Raw genomic sequence first — 23,351 nt, 5'->3', positions numbered from 1 at the left:
TATATCAAAATATGTAAAATATTCTCATGATGGTATTGTTTTTTCATATTTTCCTGATTTATATTTAATTTTTAATAATTATTTTGGTTATTATAAGGCTAATTATGTCTAAAACTGACCAATTAATACATTCTCAGTATGGCATATTTTGCCAATTTTCCCAAAAAAAGTATTGTACATCTACAGTTTACGGTAGAAAGATATATTACTCCCTCTGTTTCTTAATGTTATATATTCAAGTTTTTTCACACATTTTAATAAAACACATTAAATTTGCATATTTTTTTGTGTTTATCTTTGTTCCATAATTTTAAGCCAATAGAAATTCAGTAAGTGCAATTAAATTTTTTGAAATTTACAATTAGTTAATAAAATATGTCTTGAAAATGTAAAAAATAGATATTTTTAAAACAATTTTTTTTTCTAGAATTGTAATATTAAGGAACAGGGGGAGGATATATTAAGGTTCATACGTCGACATCGTATTTCATTTTGTTTAACTAAATCTTCATACAGATTCGGCGAGTAACTATCAGTTTCTACTTCCGACAAGTGTTTTTACGTGAATAAGGTAAAATGAGAGACTGAAAGATCATCATGATCGGGAAAGTTATGAGAGGATATGGTGGCGTCCTCGTGTGCGTGACTGCGCGCATTCTCGTGGGCATACCACCACATTACTAATAATTGCATTCCAATGTATTTATAAATTATTAAGAAGGCAAAAAGAGAATAAAAAAAGAAAAGAAACGTGAATAGATTGAGAGAGAGAAGGACAGATGAAGATGGGTGTCGGCCGAACCACGGACACCGGTCGGAGTCTAAAGAAAAAAAGTAAGCTTTGCGGCTGGGGACCATTCATACTCTCTCTACACGCCCATGCCAGCTCCAACTCTTATTTTCGTTAACCACAAATAATATAGGAGTTTTAGCTTAAGTGTTTTTTTTTCCTTTTCTTTTGATGATGAAATATAGAGAAAAAGACTAGGATAGCACCAAACCAAGTTTTTGTTCCCAAAGTAGCACTCAAGGTTCAAAGTCACAAAAATATGTTTCATTAAAGAGGTAAATATACATTTATACCCCTTGGGTTAATTAATCCAAACCTTAGGGTTTAGAGTTAAGGGGGTGGGGTTTTGGCATTAGAGTTTAAAATTTTATAAAAAATAAATACTAAAATAAAAAATAAAAATTTTTAAAACAGTTTCAAAAATTATTTTTAAACTATAAAAAGAAAATTTGAAAAAAAAAATAAAAAAAAATTTCAAAAAAAAATTTTTTAAAAAAAATTATAAAAATTTCGAATCTGAAAACATATAATCTGAAACTATAAAAAAAAATTTTTTTTTTATTTTTATTTTTATTTTTATTTTTTATTTTTTTTATTTATTTTTATTTATTTTTGTTTGTTTATTTAATTTTAAACCAAGGGTATTAGGGATATTTTACCCTTTAATGAATGTCATTTTTGTGACTTTCTCCTTCTAGTGCTATTTTTGAGACATAAACTTCAAAATGTGCTATTATTGACAATTGCCCTGAAATATATCTAATTACCTTATGGTTCTTTTAGCATCGGTGATGACTTTTATCGTTTTTTTGGTGTCTCGACACACTTTCAAAAATATCGAAATTCGAAAATACAAGTTGTCATATTGCTCTTGTCACAATAAAATGTATATTTTTTTAGAGAAATTGCACCCAATAACTAAGACAAAAACCAAAATTCACTATCTAACTAAAATCCCATCCTCTCTCCTCTTTTCTCTTCCTATCTCTCTCTTCTCTCTCTCTAAAAATCTAATTTCTCTTTTTTTTTTGGTTATTCCCTAAATAAGCCCTATTTTTTAATGGTCGGCTGTTATATGATTAATTGTTGTCAAAATAAAGGAGTGTACGATTTCTGGTATTTAAAAAGAGAATTAGAAAGGAATAAGAAAGAAGTGGAAAGTTTAAAAGGAAAAATAAAAGGCATGTAAAGGCAAATACAAGTGTATCCCGGCATTGGTTTGGTTTGATGTGCTTTCTTGTTTGATTTCATGTTCTTTGGCTATTTTTTTCCTCGCGTTATCTTTGGTTCCCTTCACTTATTTTCAAGATAGTCATCCATTGGATATCTCTATCATCCATAATATACATTTCGACCAAAAATGAAAATCATCCCTTTGATATCCCTATCATCCATTATTTACATTTCGACCAAAACAAAAAATCATCCATTTGATATAAATATATTTGAGTTGATTTTAGCAATTCACACCAAACACTTAATGTCATTTCGTACGGATGTGAAACTTGCATGGAAGAAACTACGATTGAAGAATTTTATATGCCAGACCATGGTAGACACGTCAACATAAGCTATCAAATATGTGCTTCACGTCATGCAAACCCAACCCGATAAAGTATTTTTTTAATACGTTAGAGCAACCTCAACGGTGTGGATACCTTGAGATTTTGGGTGCTAAGATATCATTATGTTTTATAAATATTTTAAAATTTTAATATATATTTTAAATTTTAAAATTTTACTCAAAATTTATTTAAAAAGAAATATTTTAAATTTTATTTAAATTTTACTTTTTTCCTATATATAAACTGCCCAATCAAAAACATACATCCATGTTCACAGGTTCGGATAGATTTCGTTAAAGTTCTGTTTTTTTTTTTTTTTTTTTTTTTTTGTCATCAAAATACAGACTCATACTGACTCTGTGAACCAAACTGGGTGATCTGCATCCATGTGAACGACGAAAGACGATTGATTTCGAGCACTGCGTGCTAGACTATCCGCCTTTGAATTGTGCGTCCGTGGTACATAGATGAGCTCTGATCGGGTGAAGCTCTCCCTCAGGATCTTGATATCTTCCAAATAATTTGCAAAAGCTGGCCATTCCTCTGGTTCCGAAACCATCTTCACCAGTTGAGAACAATCCGTTGCAAACGTCACTTGAGATTGACGCAAGTTCTTCATACATTCCATTGCCCATAATAATGCTTCCATTTCTGCATGGAGAGGCGAGAGAGTAGCCCTCACATTTCGAGCCCCCAACAAACCATCAAAACCTTCCAGAGTACTGAACCAACCTTGTCCTGAAAAATTAAAACCCTCCTTCCACGAGCCATCCGTAAAACACCATCTTCCTGGGATCGCCGGCAGTACCGTAGCTGCTGATGGTAATGGTATCCTCTGATCATTCTTTACTTGTGCCTCAGCCCACAATGTGGATTCTGTTTCAGCCAATTTTAGCGTGTCCATAGGATCCATGTCCAAATTACTGAAAACCTTATTATTTCTACCTTTCCAAATGTACCAAAGTATCCATGCAAACTGATGATCTTCCATCTGCGGAAAAACTCTCCAGAATAGATGATCGATGTTTGTAAAGAGGGCGCTCGTTGGAAAAACATCTGGATTTGATGGTATTTTCGAAAGGGCCCAAACTTGAACAGCTGGAGGGCATTCAAAAAACACATGGTTTATAGATTCCTCGGGAGCTCCACATCGTACACAACCAATATCCCCTTGCATTCCTCTTGCATGTAAATTTTTCCGAACCGCTATGCACCCTGTCACCAATTGCCATAAGAAATGTTTTAGCTTTGGTGGACACCTTATTTTCCAGCAGTAAGCCTTCAAGACATCAACCGTTGGCCCAATCAGTAAAGGTGGCCTTTCTCTGTCAGGATAAATCCGTTCCACTTGATATCCTGATTTAACCGAATATTTACCATTTTTCGTAAAGTGCCATCCATCTTTATCCACCTGTTGAATCCTACTTAGTGGGATACTTTCTATTAGTTTTGCATCCTGAGGATCCACCAAAGTCCGAATTGCCCCTAAATTCCATGTTCGCGAGGTAGAGTCAATGAGAGACTCTACTGTAAGGTCCGGGTATAAATTGTGTTGATTTTTATTTGCTGGTCTCGGGCGAGTGGTTGGGAGCCATGGATCATTCCATACAGATATGGAAGACCCTGATCCCACCCTTTTGATTAGTCCTTTGCTAACCAGAGATCTAGCAGAAACAATACTCCGCCAGCCGTATGACGGGGCATATGAACGAATCGGTTCCAAGGGTGAAGCATTCCTAAAATACCGACCTTTGAAAACTCGAGAAAATAAGGTATTTGGCTTCTCTATCAGACGCCATAACTGTTTACCAAGCATTGCCGTGTTGAAATCAGTGATATCTTTAAAACCCAACCCTCCTTCTTCCTTATCAAGACATACCTTGTCCCATGATTTCCAGTGCATACCTCTCGTACTTCCCCCTGGACTCCACCAAAATTGTGATACCGCACTTGTCAGCTTTTTCACCGTTGCTTTAGGCAAACGATAACATGACATCGTATGATTTGGTAATGCCGTAACCACCGACTTAATAACCACTTCTTTCCCCCCTTTTGTGAAAAACTTGAAAGTCCACCCATTGACTCTATTATTTAAACGCTCTTGTACAAAACTGAAAACCTGGATCTTGGATCCGCCTAGATTTTCTGGTAAGCCAAGATATGATCCCATTCCTCCAAGATTCTGAATACCCAAGATATCCCTTAACTCCTGTCTAACAGATTCTTCAATCTTATATCCAAATTGGATAGAAGACTTATCAAAATTTATGAGTTGCCCTGAAACTGCCTCATATTCCTTTAGAATCCTAAGAATTGTTTGACACTCTTCTTTTTGGGCTCTACAAAAGAAAAGACTATCATCCGCAAAAAGCAGATGAGAAATCGATGGACAAGCCCGAGCTACCTTCATTCCTGTAATTTGTTGTTCTCTCTCCGCCTTTTTTATATTTGCAATTAAAGCCTCAGTGCAAAGAATAAATAAATAAGGTGATAATGGATCTCCTTGACGTAAGCCCCTATGTGGCACAATAAGGCCACGTGGTTGACCATTGATAAGAACCCTATATTGAACCGAAGAAATACATTCCATCATCAACTTAATCCAGTGAAGGTCAAACCCCATTTTTTCCAATAAAACCTCAATAAAACCCCATTCCACCCTATCATATGCTTTACTCATATCCGTTTTAATTGCCATATACTTTCCTTTACAAGCCTTGTTGGTTCTCAATCCGTGAAACATTTCCTGTGCAATAAGAATATTATCAGATATCAATCTTCCCGCCACAAATGCCGATTGAGTTTCGGAAATAAGTGAAGGAAGACAGCTTTTTAAGCGCTGACACAAGACTTTTGAGATGATTTTATATCCAACATTACAAAGACTGATTGGCCTCAATTCCGTCATCCGTGTAGGTCTCTCCGTTTTTGGTATCATACAAATATTGGTAATATTTAAACGTGCATCCAAAGTCCCCGAAACCAAGAAATGGTTAACCATTTCTACCAAATCATTCTTTATAAGATGCCAAGAATGTTGAAAAAAAAGTGCTGTCATGCCATCCGGCCCTGGTGCCTTTTCTGGATGCATCATAAACAAAGCCTCTTTAACCTCTTCCTCCGTCGCTAACCTCACCAGACGTTGATTCATCTGGGAAGTAATGCTCGGTGTAATCTCTGCCAAAAAACTGTCAAACTCCGCTGGGGAAGTAGTAGTAAATAAATCCTCAAAATAGTCCACGGCCACCTTCTCCACACCATTATCATCTGTAATCCAATTCCCATTAGCATCGTGTAATCCAACAATTCTATTGCGAACTCTCCGCTGCCTAGTTAAAGCATGATAAAATTTCGTATTAAGATCCCCAGATGAATACCACATGTTCCTGCTTTTTTGGTGCCAATAATCTTCTTCATCCTTATATGCTTCTTGTAACTTCCTCGACACTTCCAGAATATCCTCTTGTGACCTAGAGTTATCTGTTTGCACCTCTTCAAGTGCCTGTTGCAGTTCATTTATTTTTTCCTTTCCATAAGGTGGATTATTTTTCCGCCATCTAGCAATTTCATGTCGACAATTACTAATTTTTGCCACTATACCTGCGGCGCCCCCTCCTGCCCGCTCCTCATTAGAATCTATCCAACCCATGGAGATTGATTCTAAGAGACCTTCTTGCCCAATCCACCTTTTATCAAACCGAAACTGTCCTCTCCGTTTGGGAACTTTATCTTCCATATAAGCTACCACAGGACGGTGATCAGAGGCCACCATCCCAAGATACTCTGTAAAAGAACACGGGAATAGGGTATGCCATTCTTCATTTGCTAGCGCACGGTCCAACCGACATCGAACCAACACAGCCCCTTTCCCTTTTCCTCTTCTCCCTTGCCATGACATTTTATTTCCCCTAGCTGGAAATTCTAGCAGACCACTATTTCTTATCATATTATTGAAAGGAATAAAAGAATCTGCACTCCTAATAGCCCCACCATCTTTTTCATGATTACCAGTAATCTCATTAAGATCTCCAATAATAAACCAGGGATCGGATCTCGCCAGTCCATACCTAGTTAACCGTTCCCATACCTGTTCTCGCAATTTTTGAACTGGATCCCCATATACAAAGGTAAGATAGACCGTTTTACCCAGGGCTTCCGCTTCCACATCTATCATTCGATTACTAGAGAATAATACCTTAACTTGATACTCATTATTATAGAAAAGCGCTAATCCTCCACTTCTCCCCACCGGGTCTATAGTAACGATATTATCAAACCCCAAATGAGCTTGCCATTTTTGGACAAACTCTGAATCTTGCTTTGTCTCTGATAAAAACAAAAAATCCGGTTTATGTTTATACCTTATCTCCTTTAAATAGCTTAGCGTCCACTTACTTCCCATTCCTCGACAATTCCAACTTAAAACCCGCATTTAAAAAACATTTTAAATTGCTCTTGAGAGCTGAGTCTATGGGTGTAATGATACCCGATTTCCACACTCCAATTGTTAACCGTTCGTTGTGGTCTGGACCATTCCATAATGATCGGGAAAGAGACCGCTAACATAATCCAAATTCTACCACGTAGCCTCCATAATGATATAACTCTGCTTCCATAAATAAAATAAAAACTATAACTTTTCGATCCACCAAAGACATGCAATATATATGCAAAGCCATCTACCCCCACGTGAAAAATTTTCCTTTCACCAAAAAAACCAAACCCGCTTTCTTCTTGGTTTGAAAAAGAACCATCAATTCGCTTGACATGTGCTTCATAATACGATCCTCTCCATCCAACTTGTACCTGATTCAAAATTTCCAATGCCAAAGAAACGCAATCTAAAATCCCTAACTTCAAGCGCCACCATTGACAAACTAACAACCTCACCAGCCATTTCCGATTATTTGATAGACTTATTAAACACCATTCACCCATAAAACTACTACTTAACTGCTTCCATTCCAACCCAACGAACTCTATTCTAATCCAATATCCATCAAAATAGCCAATACGATTACAAAGCCAATAACAAAAGACTGTTGTATTAAATCGTTGCTTCTCCCCCAAGGAAACCACAAATAAAACCAGTCTCTTACAACACTTCGAAACAGAGAAAACGCACTTGCTCATAGAGCTTATTAAAACCAGAAAACAAAGTAAAACATAAGACAAGCCCAGCCTGCTTGAGAAACCTTTAGAACATCTACTAACCATAAATCAAATCTTCTGTGTCCCAAGTTTCAGGTTTGAAGCACCCTTACTCTCCGCTTGCTTGATGGTATCTCCCGGACGCACTCCTGGCTTCGCTGCAGCTCGCTTGCGTGGGGACGCAAGCGCATTAAATGCTCTCAATTTACTACTACCCGCAGTACCGGTCGATGCCTTGAACAGCCTCTTACGTAGTCCTGGTTTCTTCTCCGCATTTCCAGCAACCGGGCCTTGCTCCTCTTCCACAGTCCCCCCATCTGTAACATGAGCATTGTTATCTTCTGCCTGTTCCTTGATCACTTCCTCAGTTTCTTCCTCTGCTGTCTCTTCTAAAAAATCCTCTGCATCCATATCAATCCCATTCTCAAGTAGATGAGCCTTAATCTCATCCATGTCCATCACATCCTCATCTTCTAAGTCAACTTGATCCTCCTGCATACCATGTACCTCTGCCAATCCACGGTCCACGTCAGTAGGATCCGAGATGACTGTTGTTCCCTCAGCCTGAGTATTGGCCAGTTCCACTTGAAACGCCTGAGAGGGTGGCATTATGCGAGCCTCCGCAACGGACCTAATCTCACCCTCCTCTCGAACTTCCTCACGAACCTCTTGTTGAAACGGTTGCTTAGTCTGTTCTGAAGAGTGTCGAAGATGCCCACTCTGAACACCAGACCTTGAGTCCTCTCGCCTGGCAGGTCTGTATCGAGAAGCCTCCCCATCTCCTCTATAAGTTCCACGGTTGTTGTTGGCTCTCTTATTTCCTCTCTCTGGCACCTTCATCCATTTTGAATCGGTTTCTTCCCCCATTTTGCCTTTACCTTTGCCATAATACTCACGGCCCTCTCTTTCTTTTTGCTGTTGATTCGCATTTCCATTAATGACTACACCTTTATAACTCCTTGCACGATCATCGTACTTCGCTCCATCATGCCAAACCCCATTACCTTCTCTTCCCTCACGTTTCTTTTCTGGACTCTTCTTAGTGTTCTTCACATCTAGGGGACAGACGTCGTCCTTGTGGCAAAGACTCCCGCACACTTGACAATATCCAAACAGCTTCTCATACCGCAGTGATACCGGAGCTTCCTCACCATCATAGAACTCCCCACCATTGAAATCTATCGTGGTTTCAAAGCACAATTCTTTAAACGCATCAACCACCACTTGCACTCGAGAGTGATCCAAATCTACGGTCACCGTTCTTCCTATGGCGTCTCCAATGCTCTCAAAAGTGGCTTCCGTTTTGAACTCCACCGGGACTCCAATGATTCGAACCCAAAAAGGTATTTCCGATGGATAGAGCAGGGACTTTTTTGGTTGCCACCGCGCCAAAGCCAACATCCAGTAATCAAAATGAAAAGGTTGATTCTTGAGAACCCCTTCCATATCTTCCACCGTTTCGAAATCAAACTGGAACTTCCCAAACCCCAAATCCGTACCAACAACCCTCTCTTCCAGTTTCCATATCTTCGGGAGATTCGAAATTAGAGCCGGCATCTCCTGCTTCTCCGGATTCATACATCTCCCGAGAAGGGTCTTGGAAAAGTTCTTGATGAGAGCCGAATTATCAAAGTGGGCCACTGATATCTTCAGACGTTTGCGAACTCCTTCTCCGTTCTTCACCTCCCCCCCATTTCCCAAAAGTTGACTCTGTGACATAGCGAAAAGAAGAAAAATAAAGCTGTGAACTTTATCAATTGCAAGAGAGAAAGTTGCAAGGTCTATGATCCAAGGAAAGAACCCTTTCGTCCATTTATACTGAACCAAAATCCCAATAATTTCCTTAATTTCCCTAATTCTGATTTGATTCGTGATAACAAAATCAAATGCCCATAATAATCCCATTAACCACAAACTTATTCGGTAATCCCGCTTGTCTTGTACAAATATCATCGAACTTTCCATATGAAACCCTTTGCAGAATTTCTCCATATCTCCACATCTCTGAAAAAACCAGCGAAAGGAAAGAAAGGATATACCTCTTCCTTGATTCAATTTCGTCTTAAAGATGATCGAAATAAAAATCAAGGACCCAAACTTCATACTTCCTTGTTTTCGCCAGATCCAAATCTCAATCATTGTTTCACCCTCGATCAAGCCAGCCGTTCTAAAATCAGAAGGAAAATCCAATCTTCCATCTGCAACATTCCGATCATGGAGAATCCCATCTCCAAATCGACTCTCTGAATCCCAATGATCCGATAATACCTCTCCAATCCCCGGATCCCAATCCCTTTGAAGCATCGAAACCCTAGATCACTGAATCGCCTTTTGCATCGCCGTTTTTACTTTCTAGAAGTTAATACTTAACGGGAAATATTTTTTAAATTGTATCATCAATTATAATGTTTTTTTTTTTTTCGTTAAAGTTCTGTTTAAGAAACTCTTATGTTTCTATTTCCTATATTTACAATATTTTTTAAAAAATATGTTACACAGCCCACTAGAAACCCTTGTTGGAAGTGGCCTTATATAGTTTAAACTGGTCGACCCTGTGAAAAATACCCTTAATATTATGGAATGAATTGAATTGGTTACTATATTACTTGATCCGAGTTAGAAATATTTTCTGACTGATATCAAAAGGCAGTCATTCATCTGTTGCCAGACTACTATGTACACAACATAGATAGATGCCCAAATCTAAACATTCCACGTAATTGTCATTTTGCTTTAAAAGAGATTTGGATCTAAAAGAAGTGGTGCATTACATTTTCAAATTTCGACTACCACTTAACCACAACCATGCAAGAGAAATAACTATATGGTATCTTAATTCATATCATAAAAAGTTCTATTAAACCTTCTTAAGTGAGATAACATCTCCGCACAAAAAAAATAAGATGGAACGAGAACATATTTGTTGTGAGTAAACGCAATCAAATTAGAAAAAAGCAAAGCAAGCAAAACATATTGAGGCAAATACCTTTTTGAAATTTGCATATTATTATGTGATGAATAACTTTATAATTTTTTAGATCTATATTTACAACAGTCTCAACATTTGATTTCTTTTTTCCTTTACAAATGAGAAAACAGCCATTAAAACCTTGAACTTTCAAATTAAAGCCAAAAAAACCTTCAACTTATGTTTGAACCAAAAAAATCATCAAGTTTCAAATATTGGTCATTTTAAACTTCATATTTTGTTGACTCGGCCGTTTAAGAAACCCGAATAGTCAACTGTTAAAATCAATTAAAACTAAACGTCTATCATCTATCTAAACAATATTATTTTTATAAAACTGATTAAAACATTGATTAAATGACGTCTTTTTGCTTCTGGAAACACTCAAATCACCTCTTTTGCAAAACTAGAGCCCCAAATCAACTTCATCTTCTTCACTTTGGTCTCGCGAAAGAGATGTTTTAAGTGTTTCAGAAGAAAACAAAACCTCGGTTAATCAATGTTTTAATCGATTTTTAAAATGATGTCGTTTAGAGAGTTAACATGCATTTATTTTTAATCAAATTTAATGGTTGACTATTCGGAGCTCTTAAATGACCGAGTCAACAAAATATAAAGTTTAAAATGACCAATATTTGAAAGTTGGTGATTATTTTGGCTTAAACATGAATTGAAGGTTTTTTTGGCTTTAATTTGAAAGTTCGGGATTTTAATGGCTGTTTTCTCCTTTACAAATACATATTTATTTAGATTTACAGTCCAGCGAATGCTAAAATTTAATTGGTGCACTGAAATTTAAGATACATATCTAGATGTCACAACACTTTACTGCAAATCCTTTTGGTGAACAATAACTTCAACCATGCATCCATTTTTAAGAGTAATACCCACTAGGTTACCAAGGAAAGAACACTTCATTTTTTTATCCAAATTTGACATCAAATTATACGGCCCAGACCCAGAGTAAGTATATTCAAATCAAAACCCTCATAAAATGCATAATCTGGCCCATACTTGGGAATCTGATTTTCGAACGTACTTTATGAACTCGAGAAGATTTTTTTTTTTTTTTCGTCAACGAGAATAATTCTTACTTACTTGGATCTCATAACCATCTCACCAATATTTATATTCCTTTTGCTTTTAGTATAAAACTAGGTGTTTTACCCGCGACGCGAACTTAAACATTTTCATAAAATTTTGAAAAGTTCTTTGTATACTATTCTAGTTATATTGTGTTTTCCAAAAAGAATTCTTGCGATCAATTTAGTATCATCTATGCATTGTCTACTCTCGAATATATAAATATATATATTTCTGAACAATTAAATATTAAAATATTTTAGTGGTATATTTTAAAATTGGGTCTCTAGTCAAAAAACAAAACTTGTTTCCAATTTATGTAAAGAATATTATTTTTTTGAATGAGCAAAGATTTAAGGATGGTTATTGTTTTAAGAACATTAACTTGTTATTTCTGAACAATTAAATATTAAAATATTTTAGTGTTATAATTTAAACTTGGGTCTCTAGTTAAAAAATAAAACTTGTTTCCAATTTATGTAAAGAATATTTTTTTTTTTGTGAATGAGCAAATATTTAAGGATGGCTATTAGCAAATAAAAGTTTGAGAACTTTAATTTTTTTTTTGAGATTCCACTGCTATAATAGTTTAAGGGTTTTTGAAATATTACTAATTAATTGTTATTGATTCGAAGATTTTCAAATTTCATCAAAATTCTTTATTTATTTATGATAATAGTTTTTCATTCTATTTTAACAAAATTTAACGTTATTAAAATATAATTTCCCTTTTTTATTCATAAGATACAACTTTTAAAATATTTTGACAATTAAAATAATGGATGTAAGATTTAAAATCCGCTATGTAATTTGTTATTTGAATATAACAACAACTTACATAGCGGTAGAGTTTAGGTCTTTTTAGCTTTAAGTTTTGAGATTATTTTTTAGTGTTTAGGGTTGGTAGAGTTTTAGCGTTAGATGGGATTTATGGTTAGGTTTATGTAGGGTTTTAGGGTTAGGTTTAGGCAGGGTTTAGGGTTAGCATGGTTTAGGGTTAGGTAGGGTTTAGGGTTAGAACGGGTTTAGGGTTAGGTACGGTTTTAGGGTTAGGCAGGATTTAGGGTTAGGAAGGGTTTAGGGTTAGAAAGAGTTTAGGGTTAGGTAGGGTTTAGGGTTAAAAAGGGTTTAGGATAGGTAGGGTTTAGGGTTAGTAGGGTTTTGGGTTAAGTAGGGTTTAGGGTTGGTAGGGTTTAGGGTTAGGTAGGGTTTAGGGTTCAGTAGGGTTTAGGGTTAGGTAGGTTTTAGGGTTACATGGGGTTTAGGGTTAGGTAGGGTTTAGAATTGGGTAGGTTTTAGGGTTAGTAGGGTTTAGGGTTATGTCGGGTTTAGGGTTAATAGGGTTTAGGGTTAGTAGGGTTTAGAGTTAGTAGGGTTTAGGGTTAGAAAGGGTTTAGGGTTAGAATGGTTTAGGGTTAGAAAGGGTTTAGGGTTAGAATGGTTTTAGGGTTAGGTAGCGTTTCGGTTAGGTAGGGTTTAGGGTTAGTAGGGTTTAGGGTTATGTAGGGTTAGGGTTAGGTAGGGTTTAGAATTAGGTAGGGTTTAGGGTTAGCATGGTTTAGGGTTAGAAGGGTTTAGGGTTAGTAGGAATTAGGGCTAGAAAGGGTTTAGGGTTAGGTAGGGTTTAGGGTTAGAAGAGGTTTAGGGTTAGGTAGGGTTTAGGGTTAGAAAGGGTTTAGGGTAGGTAGGGTTTAGGGTTAGGTAGGGTTTAGGGTTAGTAGGGTTTAAGGTTAGTAGGGTTTAGGGTTAGTAGGGTTTAGGGTTAGAAAGGTTTTAGGTTAGGTAGGGTTTAGGTTATGTAGGGTTAGTAGGGTTTAGAGTTATGTAGGGTTAGGGTTAGGTAGGGTTTAGGGTTAGTAGGGTTTAGGGTTAGGTAGGGTTTTAGGGTTAGGAAGGGTTTTAGGGTTAGGAAGGGTTTAGGGTTAGTAGGGTTTAGGGTTAAATAGGGTTTAGGGTTAGGTAGGGTTTACGTTTAGGGTTAGTTTACGATTTGATAGGTTTAGGGTTTAGGTAGTATGAAGGGTTTAGTGATTATGGTTTTGTTTATGTAGGGTTTAGGGTTAGATAGGGTTAAGGTCTAGGTTTAGGTATGATTTAGGGTCAGGTAGGATTTAGGGTTTATGTAGTAGGAAAGGTTAGTGTTTGGTTTAGATTGGGTTTAAGGTTTGGTTTATAATAATGCTTAGGATTATAGGGTTTAGGGTTTGTTTGTTTTTTTGTTTATGCATTTAGTGTTGAGTTTTTCGAATAAAATTTTATATTAATATTATTGATTCATAATTTTTCTTAAAATGTTAAAATTTTTAAAGTGATTTTTAATGTTCTTAAAACAAAGTATGTATTTTTTATTAAGTTTTTTGTGACAATAAGTTGAATATATCTTAGAGCACAAATCATAAATATTCTTAGTATTATACAATTTGTTCTTTAAGTTATTGTTACTTTTATTTCATTTTATATATTTCTCTTAATATTTATGTATGCATGCATAATATTTTTTTAAAAGGATTTTTCATTAACTAATGTATTTATTGTAGTTTTAAATATATTATAGTTTTCGTGCTCTTGATTAATTTTTTTTTGGCATTGATAGTATTTGAAGTGGTTGAGAACCTGAATGAATATTTACTTTCATTAAGTTTTTGGTGTATGTTTATAAATAAAATTTTTTAAAGGTTTTTAAATCATATGAATATAATATTCAACACATTACTGTTGACTGTTTATATATTTAAAATTCTGAAGTAGGCAATTGCAAATTTGCTGAACTTATAGATTCGTTGCTACTTTATAAATTATCACACGATGAGGTACATATGGTAAAGTTAAACTCAAATCTGTGTTTTTTTTGTTTTATCTACTATGTATTAAGAAATAATTAACACATTCAATAATATTAAAGAGTAAAAAAGTCCTTTCAATTGTTCATAGTATAAGCCTAAAGTTAAACTCAAATCTAGCCAAAGAAATAAAATTCACATACACGTGTCGGTTTGTCAGAGAGTAACTTTCCACATGGATAGCTTAGGATAGAGGCAAACATATATATATATATATATATATATATATATATATATATATATATATATATATATATATATATACATATATATATATTCATTACTAAAATAGATCTTAAAATAACTCAATATTATATTTTTAATTATATAATTAAAAAAATTATTTGATTAATATTTAATTATATAATTTACGTTTTTAAAGTTTTACTAAAATACTTTTTTCATATAATAATACAATATATATATATATATAAATTACCTTTTTTATTATAATTTTTAGATTTTGGATAATTCAATATTCTATTTTTAATTATATAATTAATATTTAGTTATAGAATTTATGTTTTTAACTTTTTACTTAAAGATTTTTTCAGATAACAATACAATATATACAAAAGTTATCTTTTTAAAAAAAATTATATTTTCAGATTTTGGATAATTCTTACTATTCTTAATATTGATCAATTATCTAATCAAAATCAATTAAAATTTCGTTCTTATTTTTTAATTTATTTATACATTTTATTCATTAAGGGTTAAACGATATTAACCACTCTAACTTTCAATGTAAGAACTCTATTGCGAAAATTTACTTCGCAAATAATAGTTTTAAATTATATAATTAAAAAAATTGTTTGATTGATATTTAATTAGATAATTTATGTTTTTAACGTTTTACTAAAATACTTTTTCAGATAACAATACAATATATATATAGAAATTATTTTTTAAAATTATATTTTTAGATTTTGGATAATTCAACATTTCTTTTTTTAATTATATAATTAATAATTTTATTTAATTAATATTTAGTTATAGAATTTATGTTTTTAACTTTTTACTTAAAGACTTTTTTGAGATAACAATACAATATATACATAAGTTATCTCTTTTTTAAATTATATTTTCAGATTTTGGATAATTCTTACTATTCTTCATAATAATCAATTATCTAATCAAAATCAATTAAAATTTCGTTTTTATTTTTTAATTTATTTATACTTTATTCATTCAAGGTATAAACGATATTAACCACTCTAACTTTCAACGTGAGAGCTTCATTGCAAAAGTTTACTTCGCAAATAATAGTATATATAGCTTTTTTAACGTCCAATTAATTATGAAATATTACGATAAGTAAATGATTCTTCAGTTGATTGTTGCCATACCGAGCTGCCCTATGAAATTTATGTTCGAATGGTATGTTCTGCACCATGTCGAAGATTTCTTGTAACTATTTTTTTTTTCCAGAATATGTGTAATTTGCATTTTTGATCCCAAAATTTTTTAGGAGTGTTATTCAATTACTGATTTAAAGTTAATTATTAATGTTTTGTAATATATCAAATTTTAATATTTTGAAATAATTTAAGTTGATGAATTTTAAAATCTATGCAGTATGCATTAGATTTTGAGATCAATCATTTATTCACGAGACTCCATAAAAAATGATTTGCAATCAATCCAAAATACAAAGAATTTTAAAATCTTTAAAAATTGAATAACACTATATTTTAAAAACTGGATTTAAATTATTCATTGAATAATACTAGATTTTAAAATAAAATTTTTAATCATCATTCGAATAACAGTAGATTTTGTTTAGATTTAAACTCTATTAAAATACATGAGTGAATAACACCACGTAAGTGTAGAAATATCAATGAAACTTTAGTCAAATAAGTGAAAATTATTATTATATTTTAATGTAATTTTTTATCTTTATTGAATATTAGTGGCTACTTTTTATAATTTATTGAATTTTAATTAATATCTGTAATATCCGTTGTTCTATAAATCTGTAATATCCGTTTTTAAAAATAAAATAAAAATAATTTTTCGACAAAAACAAAATATATTATGAAAAAGGAGAGGTAGTAAATAAACTTTTGGCAGAAAACATGGAGTGGGGATGACGTGGTTTAACCCTGCCACATTTAAAATGTTCGATCCACATATACTGTACAGTCAGAAGAAACGGTTGAATGATCATCTAGGCACATCCTATGTGTTGAAATATCATCATATGAAAATATTATCAGTTTTTTATATAGTTTGATTTCCATTTATAGTTGGGTCTTATATTCTTCCGGATCTAGTTGGAACAGAGGCCGAGTGGAACATAATGATAGTAGCAGTAGTCTGGAAGTCATAAACTCAAATATGAGAAGTGAGAACCTCTATGCAAAGATGATGGATCAATACATGAAACAGTAGATTCACAAAAAAAAAACGGGACTATTAGAAACTCACCAAGTAAAAAAGTTTTACGGAACTGTAATTATACAGTGCATATGATCAAACAACACTTTTGATTTGTAACCGTGAAATCTTTAGCCTCTTACCATTTCACAAGACCAGTGTGATCTTAGTACACTTAGAATCTCATTAGCACTTGGTCTCTAGAACTACTTACTAGAAAACCTGAAACCCTTTGCTGAAAACTCTCGGTGATAAAATTAGACAGAAACTCAAAACTATGAAGATTTTGAGATCGACCAATGACCATGAACTATAGTCTAGTGGTTTGTATGCTACGTCATTATTAAAGTTCAGTTCACATAATGATTAATGTAAACTTTCCCCTGTTCCTCGAAATTAATATTTTCTAGAATTTTCACGTTTATTAAAAATATAATAAATATTTACAAATCATGTGCTGCTAGTGGTCGGATGGTAGCATGACGTTCCAGCGTCGTTAAATGAGCTGAATTTGAATCCGACTACACTTATATATTCCTAACACGTGGCCACCGGTGATTTAACATTCTTTCACCGGAGAGCGGTTTACCGTCTTTTTAAAATAAATATTTACAATTTATTTTTCAATACACTTTTTAATAGCTATCCACCAATAAAATTTAATCAATCAAATATTTACAAGTAATATTTCTTAAAAGTATATAAAAGTACCTTAAAAATTTAGAAAATCTATTTGTATAAAACAAGAATAAACTCTAGCAAATCTTACTTTCGGAACGGATGGAGTATTTTTCAAAAGATTTTTTTTTCTTTTGTAAACCTACACATGACATAATTGTAAGTTGGGTGTTTCTCAGCCTATCCATCATATCTTCACAGCCGAATCCGCCACTTTATATTCCCGGCCTTCATCGGGTATGGCTTGTTTAAGAGCTAAACATATGAGTGAACTGGTGTTTTGATACCCACATTTAACATCTCGTTGAAAATACTCACAAGCCTTGTCTGGTTTGTCCTCATGGCACAGAACTGGTATCGAACTTGAGAACATGTGGATTCCTTAAAGAACAATTTTTTCGTTTATCTAAACCCAATTTTGATTGCCATATCCAACTCTCTCTTTTTTTTTTCTGAATAACTAAGAAGTTTTAGGCCCGAAGACCCAATTCTATTATTTGATGACACGAACATCCTCACCATGATCACATAAGTTCTAGCATTTGGCCCAGTCCCTTCTAATTTAATCTCTTCCAGGACCTTGAATGCGTCTTCCATTCTCTATGACCAGCAACAAGCTCCTACTAGTACAAGAACAAAAGTTCATCGAATAGTGAAACCGTGGTTCTGTCAGGAATTACAAAATTTGGGAGAAGAGAAAAAAAAAACGATATCTCCTTTTCTCTTCTCCTCGTATAAAAACAGCGCCACTATTGCCCAAAGAATGAACCTTACAGACAGAACACAAATGTAAATCTCGTGTCATGTCCCGTGTATATAATGCTTCCCACCCTTCTACTTCACTTGCATTGATTAGTTTGCGAATTCAAATCATCAAGAAAATTCACTATCGTCTCATCAAGCTTCTTAGCCTGAGGTCCAGCTTTCACCACGTTAACATCACCCCACTCCGAGCAAGGATCGTTCCACCAGCTACCACGGCTCGCGCACCAAGCTCCAGGAGTGACCCTGTACCGCCCCCGTTTCAGAATCTCTCTATCAACCATGTCAAGAACCGGATCATCTTTCTTGAACTGCCTGGCGAAAGCTGCTCCGCTCTGAGCCATCTGTCCGAAGTCGGATACGGTAAGGAAGTGCGGCTCCATCTTCGGCGGACTGTCCCATATCATGTAACGCAAGTCTCCGTTAACCGTCGTGTTACTGAACTCAGGGGCGTTGCAGATCACCGTGTGGAAGTAGCATTCTTCAGAGAGGATGACGTTGTTGAAATACATGAGGAGGATTCTCGGTAAGTTCTCCCAGCCGAAGATGCAGTATTCAAGAAAAGACCTGCTTAGTACTGTCCACGGCGAGCCTGCGTGATTTAACAAAGCAGCAACATTAGGGATGTAGTAGCTACGCATGGGGCCTGTAGACTGTAGACGGTTTAGTAAAAATTTCAATAATTTGAATGGTGAATGTTTCATTCGGCTTTGCCCAGGACCGGCCATGTAGCCACAGAGAGTATTATTTAGGTACTGAATGTTTTAAACCTGTGAAGACTTTGAAAGCATCTGGTGTTGGTCGTTTCTCAGTAGCAGTGAAGAGCTGTGTTCTTCTAGCTAAGTAAAGTGCTGGATCCACAACAATAGGCTTGATTCTCTGAGATCTACAGAGAGATCACATTATTCATAATCTCCACCAAAAATGTAAAAGTAACAGATTCATAAAAACATCTACTTACTCTTTCCAAGCAAGGTCACTGGTGTGGTCAATGAAGTTGAGGCTTCTATTCACCGAGGCAAACACATGAGACAGGTCTGAAAAAAAAAAACAAGAAGACAAACAGAACAACTGAGTAGATGCAATAAATATCAAAAAGCAAATCTTTTGCCAAAACAAAACATACCGTCTTGAGTGATGAGGGGATAATCAAAGGCACTAAGCTCAACGAACCAACTCCAAGAGCCATCAAGCTTCAACAAGATAGACACAGCGTGGAGAGTATTCGCCGTTTTCGAAGCGCCATTCTCAGACAACCGATCAACCTTCCCCAACACATCAACGTTCCCGAAGGCGCTCACAGCGGGAACAGACTTCACGTCGGAGAGAAGAGCCACCCGCTCGGCTTCAGTAGCTTCAGCGCCGCCGAGATGGAGAAGGTACCGGTTCCTAGGGTGGTAAACCGCGAGGAGTAACCGAAAGATCCGGTCTTTGTCTCCACGACCGCCGGTTATGTAGTAAGCGAAAGAGGGCGGGTAGTGGGGGCCGTGGCGGAGAGGGGAAGGGAAAGGGTTGGAGGTGAAGGCGGAGATGGAGTAGAGTAAGAGGAGGAGGAAGACGGAGATGAATACTACGGAGAAGAGAGTGAATAGCCATTTCTTCTCAGCTCCCATCGATCAAAATCAGAAAGCTCATGCGTAGATCGAGCGAGATTGAGATCTTGCCGGAGAGAGAGTTGGAGGGTTTGTATGAAGAAGACAAGGATTCTCTCAGGTACACATCTTCGATCTCCGGTCGGTCGGTTCTCAACTTTTTTTTATATATTTTTAACGCGAATGTTAAGAGTAATGGTACACGTTCTTCCACCAGCGTGTGTGGTCCACGAATCTTCATCTACACATGTACGATGAAGATCTTCGCATGAGATATCTGCGTGGTTTTTACGCGTAGGGTGGAGAGAGTGGGAGTTGAAAGTGGGTTGGGTGGTTAACCTGCTTCGAGGAGGTTTACTTTAATTAAGTAATTAATTGAAGAGTGGATTGCTTTAATTACACATTAGATTCTGGATTTTTTATGTCTCAACTCGGGACATCACCTCCAATGCCCAATCTCCTCCTCAATCAATCTCCTATGCACCATAAAATATACTATACCCATCAAGCATTAATGAATATGTGAAAAGACCAAAAGGACATATTTTAATTGGAACCAAGAATGTCCCAAACCAAAATCGGCATCCAACATAACTCGGGTTTGGTCGGATCTGAATTGGATTGGTCTGTAAAAAAAATTAAAAGTGGTTCTTATGTTTGTTGGTTTGGTCTAAAAAAAAAGAAAAAAGTGAATCCCGATTCTCCCCGAGCTCCCCTCCCCCCAGACCACCCAACCTACAGCTCCTCCTGCAGCTCCTCCTCCACTCTCCCCCTCCTCCACTCCTCCTCCACTCCTCCTCCACTCCTCTCTCTCTCAGCTTCTCGAACGCTGCCGGTAAGTTATGCTCTGTTCGAGCATTATTTCGGAAGTAGGTTTTGGGGGTTTTAATAGATTTGTAATTGTGACAAGTTTTGTTTAGTTTCGGGGTAAATTTCGGTATAATGAATTTCGGTAGGTGAATTGGAGTTGAGGGATAGGGATAAACCCTAGATTATTCAATTGTTCTTGATAAATTGTAGTAAAACTGAATAACTGGGTACAACTGGTAGAATTAGGAAAACAGGAAAAATTCGAATAACTGGTAAAACTGTAGCAGGATAATAGTAGGGGAAATTGTAGTGAGTTTCTTTTGTTTGGTTCCTTTTGGCAGGACACAATGAGCAATCACGTCAGAGATATACCTGGTAGTCCGAAAGAGAGCTACAAGATGTTGTATAGCTATTTGTACATGTTAGAGCAAGTGAATCCGGGGACAAAAACCTGTTTGAAATTGGATGATAGAAGTAAATTTGAGTACCTTTTCATAGCTTTGGGAGCTTGCATTGAAGGGTTTGCAGTTATGAGGAAGGTGATAGCTGTGGAGGGGATACGTCTGAAGAACGGTGGTGTTTTAGTTTTCGCGAAAGCTCAGGATCCTAATGGTCAGAGTTATCCACTTGCGTTTGCAGTAGTAGATGGTGAGAATCTTGCTAGTTGGACTTGGTTTTTCGAGATGCTTAAAAGTGTTATACCAGACTCTTCTGAACTGGTTTTCATTAGTACTCTTCATCAGAGCTTGATTTTCGCCATAGGAAACGTATTTCCACAGGCTCACCATGGTCATTGTTTATGGCATTTGAAGGAAAAGGTGAAATTACATGCTTGTAACGTCAACAAGAATATAGTCGGGCAAAAACTTATGGAGTTGGGCAGATATTACACGGTTGATGACTTCAATTCTGCTTACGACTCATTTAAGATAAGATGTCCAGCTGCGTACAAGTATGTGGAGGAATGTGGTATTGAAAAGGACAAATGGGCAAGGGTTTTTTTCCCACGTGATAGGTACAACTTGGATACAAGCAACACTCTGGGATCAATGAAGAACGTGTTTAAAGAGGCAACAAGGTGGGCCTTAATACCAATGCTGGATTGTATCATAAGGAAATTCTCTGATTGGTTCACTCAACGGAAGGATGTTGTTTCTAGATCAATGAATACAAGACTGGTGCCTCGGGTTGAGAACTACTTGCACGATCTATGGGCTGTTGCACATAAGTTACCTGTGCGGGAACTTGATAGTTACGAGCTTAAGTACGAGATCACTGACACTGCAGGAAAGGTGTTTTGGGCGACCTTGGTTGGAAAAACTTGTACTTGCAAGGTGTGGGACTATGAAAACTTCCCTTGTCTGCATGGACTGGCAGCTTATATCTATTTCGCTAGGAATGTTGATGGCAGGCGCCTTGATATCCATGAGTTGTGCTCAAAATACTACTGGACGGAAATGTGGCATTTGGCGTATTCCAGAACACTTAATGTTGTGCCCGACATGGCTTCTTGGAATGTACCAGATCAGATCAAGGAGGTGAAGATCATACCTCCATATCGCATCAAGCGGCAAGGAAGGAAAAGAGTTTAAATTTGGATGAATTTGGAGTAATGCATATTTCGAGTAATGCATTTGGGTACTTGATTTTGTGGCTCTTGAACTTTGTTTCATTTCGTGTTGTATCGTGTTGTATGACTTGGAAAACTGCGTAAACTTGAAATCTACTTTGTTTTGTAATGACATTAGTATTATCTATATCAAAACTCGAATCTCATAGTTTTTTCTCTATCAAAACCTGAATATCATTGTTTTATATTTGTTTTCGCAACTCTAACATATATTTATAATAAAACTCGGTTATCAATTTCTGAAATTTAGGAAAAAAACTCTCATGTATCCCTTACGAGACCTTGTAATTCCAATAACACTTTGTTGGCCAAAGACATCTTACAAACGAAACTTTCGAGTTATATCTATTCGCTAAATATAATTGCACGGAACTATATATATAACAATTTAAACTAGTAATATTGAAGGTAAAACTAGATAACCAATTTTAATAGATTAGTAACACTAAATAAATTAGAAACCGACAAAAATATAACTATGACCAAAGTTGGGAATACTAGTATCTTGGGTATAACTATGAACAAATTTTTTTTGGGCAATTATCTCAACCACACAAATTTACTCCCCTCCCAAAGCCTTTCAAGTACTTTCAGTTTGACTTTTTATCCCTTTTTCATCTCTCCCTCTCTCTTTCTCTCTATTTCTCCCCCCATTTCCTCTTCCCCCCCTCTCTCCCGTGTCTCTCTCCCTCTCTCGTCTCTCTTCTCTATTTTGAGAATCGAATTCTCTTCCCCCCTCGCCGAGCAAGTGAGATGGAAAAAGTGAAGATGGAAGTGGGTTCGGGTTCGGGTTCGTCTTTATCGCAAAGGAGCCGCCGCCGATTTTCTTGTCTGAGGTTGTGTCACTGTGGCTTGCCGGCGAAAATAAGGCAAGCTTGGACTGAGAAAAATCCTGGTCGACACTTTTATGGCTGTCCGCGTTTTAAGGTATGAATATATGATGGAATCTGGATATAATGGAATCTGAATTTGAATTGGGTTTGAATTTTGACCTTATTGCAGCTTGGAAATGAATGCAATTACTTCTCTTGGTTCGATGAAGAGGTTGGTACAGAATGGCAAAGGAGAGCATTGCTTCAAGCCCGTGATGAAATCCAGGA

The 23,351-nt window shown here is 35.7% G+C and overlaps 3 protein-coding genes across 3 annotated transcripts; 1 reads left to right on the top strand and 2 right to left on the bottom strand.

Moving 5' to 3' along the window:
• Window positions 1-7,340: 7,340 nt before the first annotated feature.
• On the bottom strand, window positions 7,341-9,887 carry LOC106426329. Its single transcript, XM_048735863.1, has 2 exons — window positions 9,546-9,887; window positions 7,341-9,216 (listed from the first exon to the last, which is right to left on the bottom strand). The coding sequence occupies exon 2, from the start codon at window positions 9,082-9,084 to the stop codon at window positions 7,576-7,578; it is 1,509 nt and encodes a 502-aa protein (XP_048591820.1). The 5' UTR covers window positions 9,085-9,216; window positions 9,546-9,887; the 3' UTR covers window positions 7,341-7,575.
• An 8,194-nt stretch (window positions 9,888-18,081) lies between these two features.
• LOC106353722 (beta-glucuronosyltransferase GlcAT14A-like) lies at window positions 18,082-19,967 on the bottom strand. Its single transcript, XM_013793513.3, has 4 exons — window positions 19,346-19,967; window positions 19,181-19,256; window positions 18,990-19,105; window positions 18,082-18,811 (listed from the first exon to the last, which is right to left on the bottom strand). The coding sequence occupies exons 1-4, from the start codon at window positions 19,830-19,832 to the stop codon at window positions 18,297-18,299; spliced, it is 1,194 nt and encodes a 397-aa protein (XP_013648967.1). The 5' UTR covers window positions 19,833-19,967; the 3' UTR covers window positions 18,082-18,296.
• A 497-nt stretch (window positions 19,968-20,464) lies between these two features.
• On the top strand, window positions 20,465-22,402 carry LOC106355831. The gene is made up of 2 exons (XM_022689028.2): window positions 20,465-20,646; window positions 20,963-22,402. The coding sequence occupies exon 2, from the start codon at window positions 20,969-20,971 to the stop codon at window positions 22,211-22,213; it is 1,245 nt and encodes a 414-aa protein (XP_022544749.2). The 5' UTR covers window positions 20,465-20,646; window positions 20,963-20,968; the 3' UTR covers window positions 22,214-22,402.
• The last annotated feature ends 949 nt before the right edge of the window (window positions 22,403-23,351 follow it).

The sequence above is a fragment of the Brassica napus genome, chromosome A7, assembly GCF_020379485.1.
Source record: "Brassica napus cultivar Da-Ae chromosome A7, Da-Ae, whole genome shotgun sequence".
NCBI classification, from domain to species: Eukaryota; Viridiplantae; Streptophyta; class Magnoliopsida; order Brassicales; family Brassicaceae; genus Brassica; species Brassica napus.
The sequence above is the reverse complement of the archived record's forward strand: the minus strand, read 5'-3'. Positions and strand labels throughout refer to the sequence as shown.

Excerpts from the sequence above, each read along its gene's own strand:
- LOC106353722 (XM_013793513.3), bottom strand. The coding sequence starts at position 19,832 with ATGGGAGCTGAGAAGAAATGGCTATTCACTCTCTTCTCCGTAGTATTC. Across the intron at positions 19,257-19,345 it reads TCCCCTCATCACTCAAGACG|ACCTGTCTCATGTGTTTGCC; the intron begins GTATGTTTTGTT and ends TTTTTTTTTCAG. Across the intron at positions 19,106-19,180 it reads AGTGACCTTGCTTGGAAAGA|ATCTCAGAGAATCAAGCCTA; the intron begins GTAAGTAGATGT and ends ATCTCTCTGTAG.
- LOC106426329 (XM_048735863.1), bottom strand. The coding sequence starts at position 9,084 with ATGAATCCGGAGAAGCAGGAGATGCCGGCTCTAATTTCGAATCTCCCG.
- LOC106355831 (XM_022689028.2), top strand. The coding sequence starts at position 20,969 with ATGAGCAATCACGTCAGAGATATACCTGGTAGTCCGAAAGAGAGCTAC.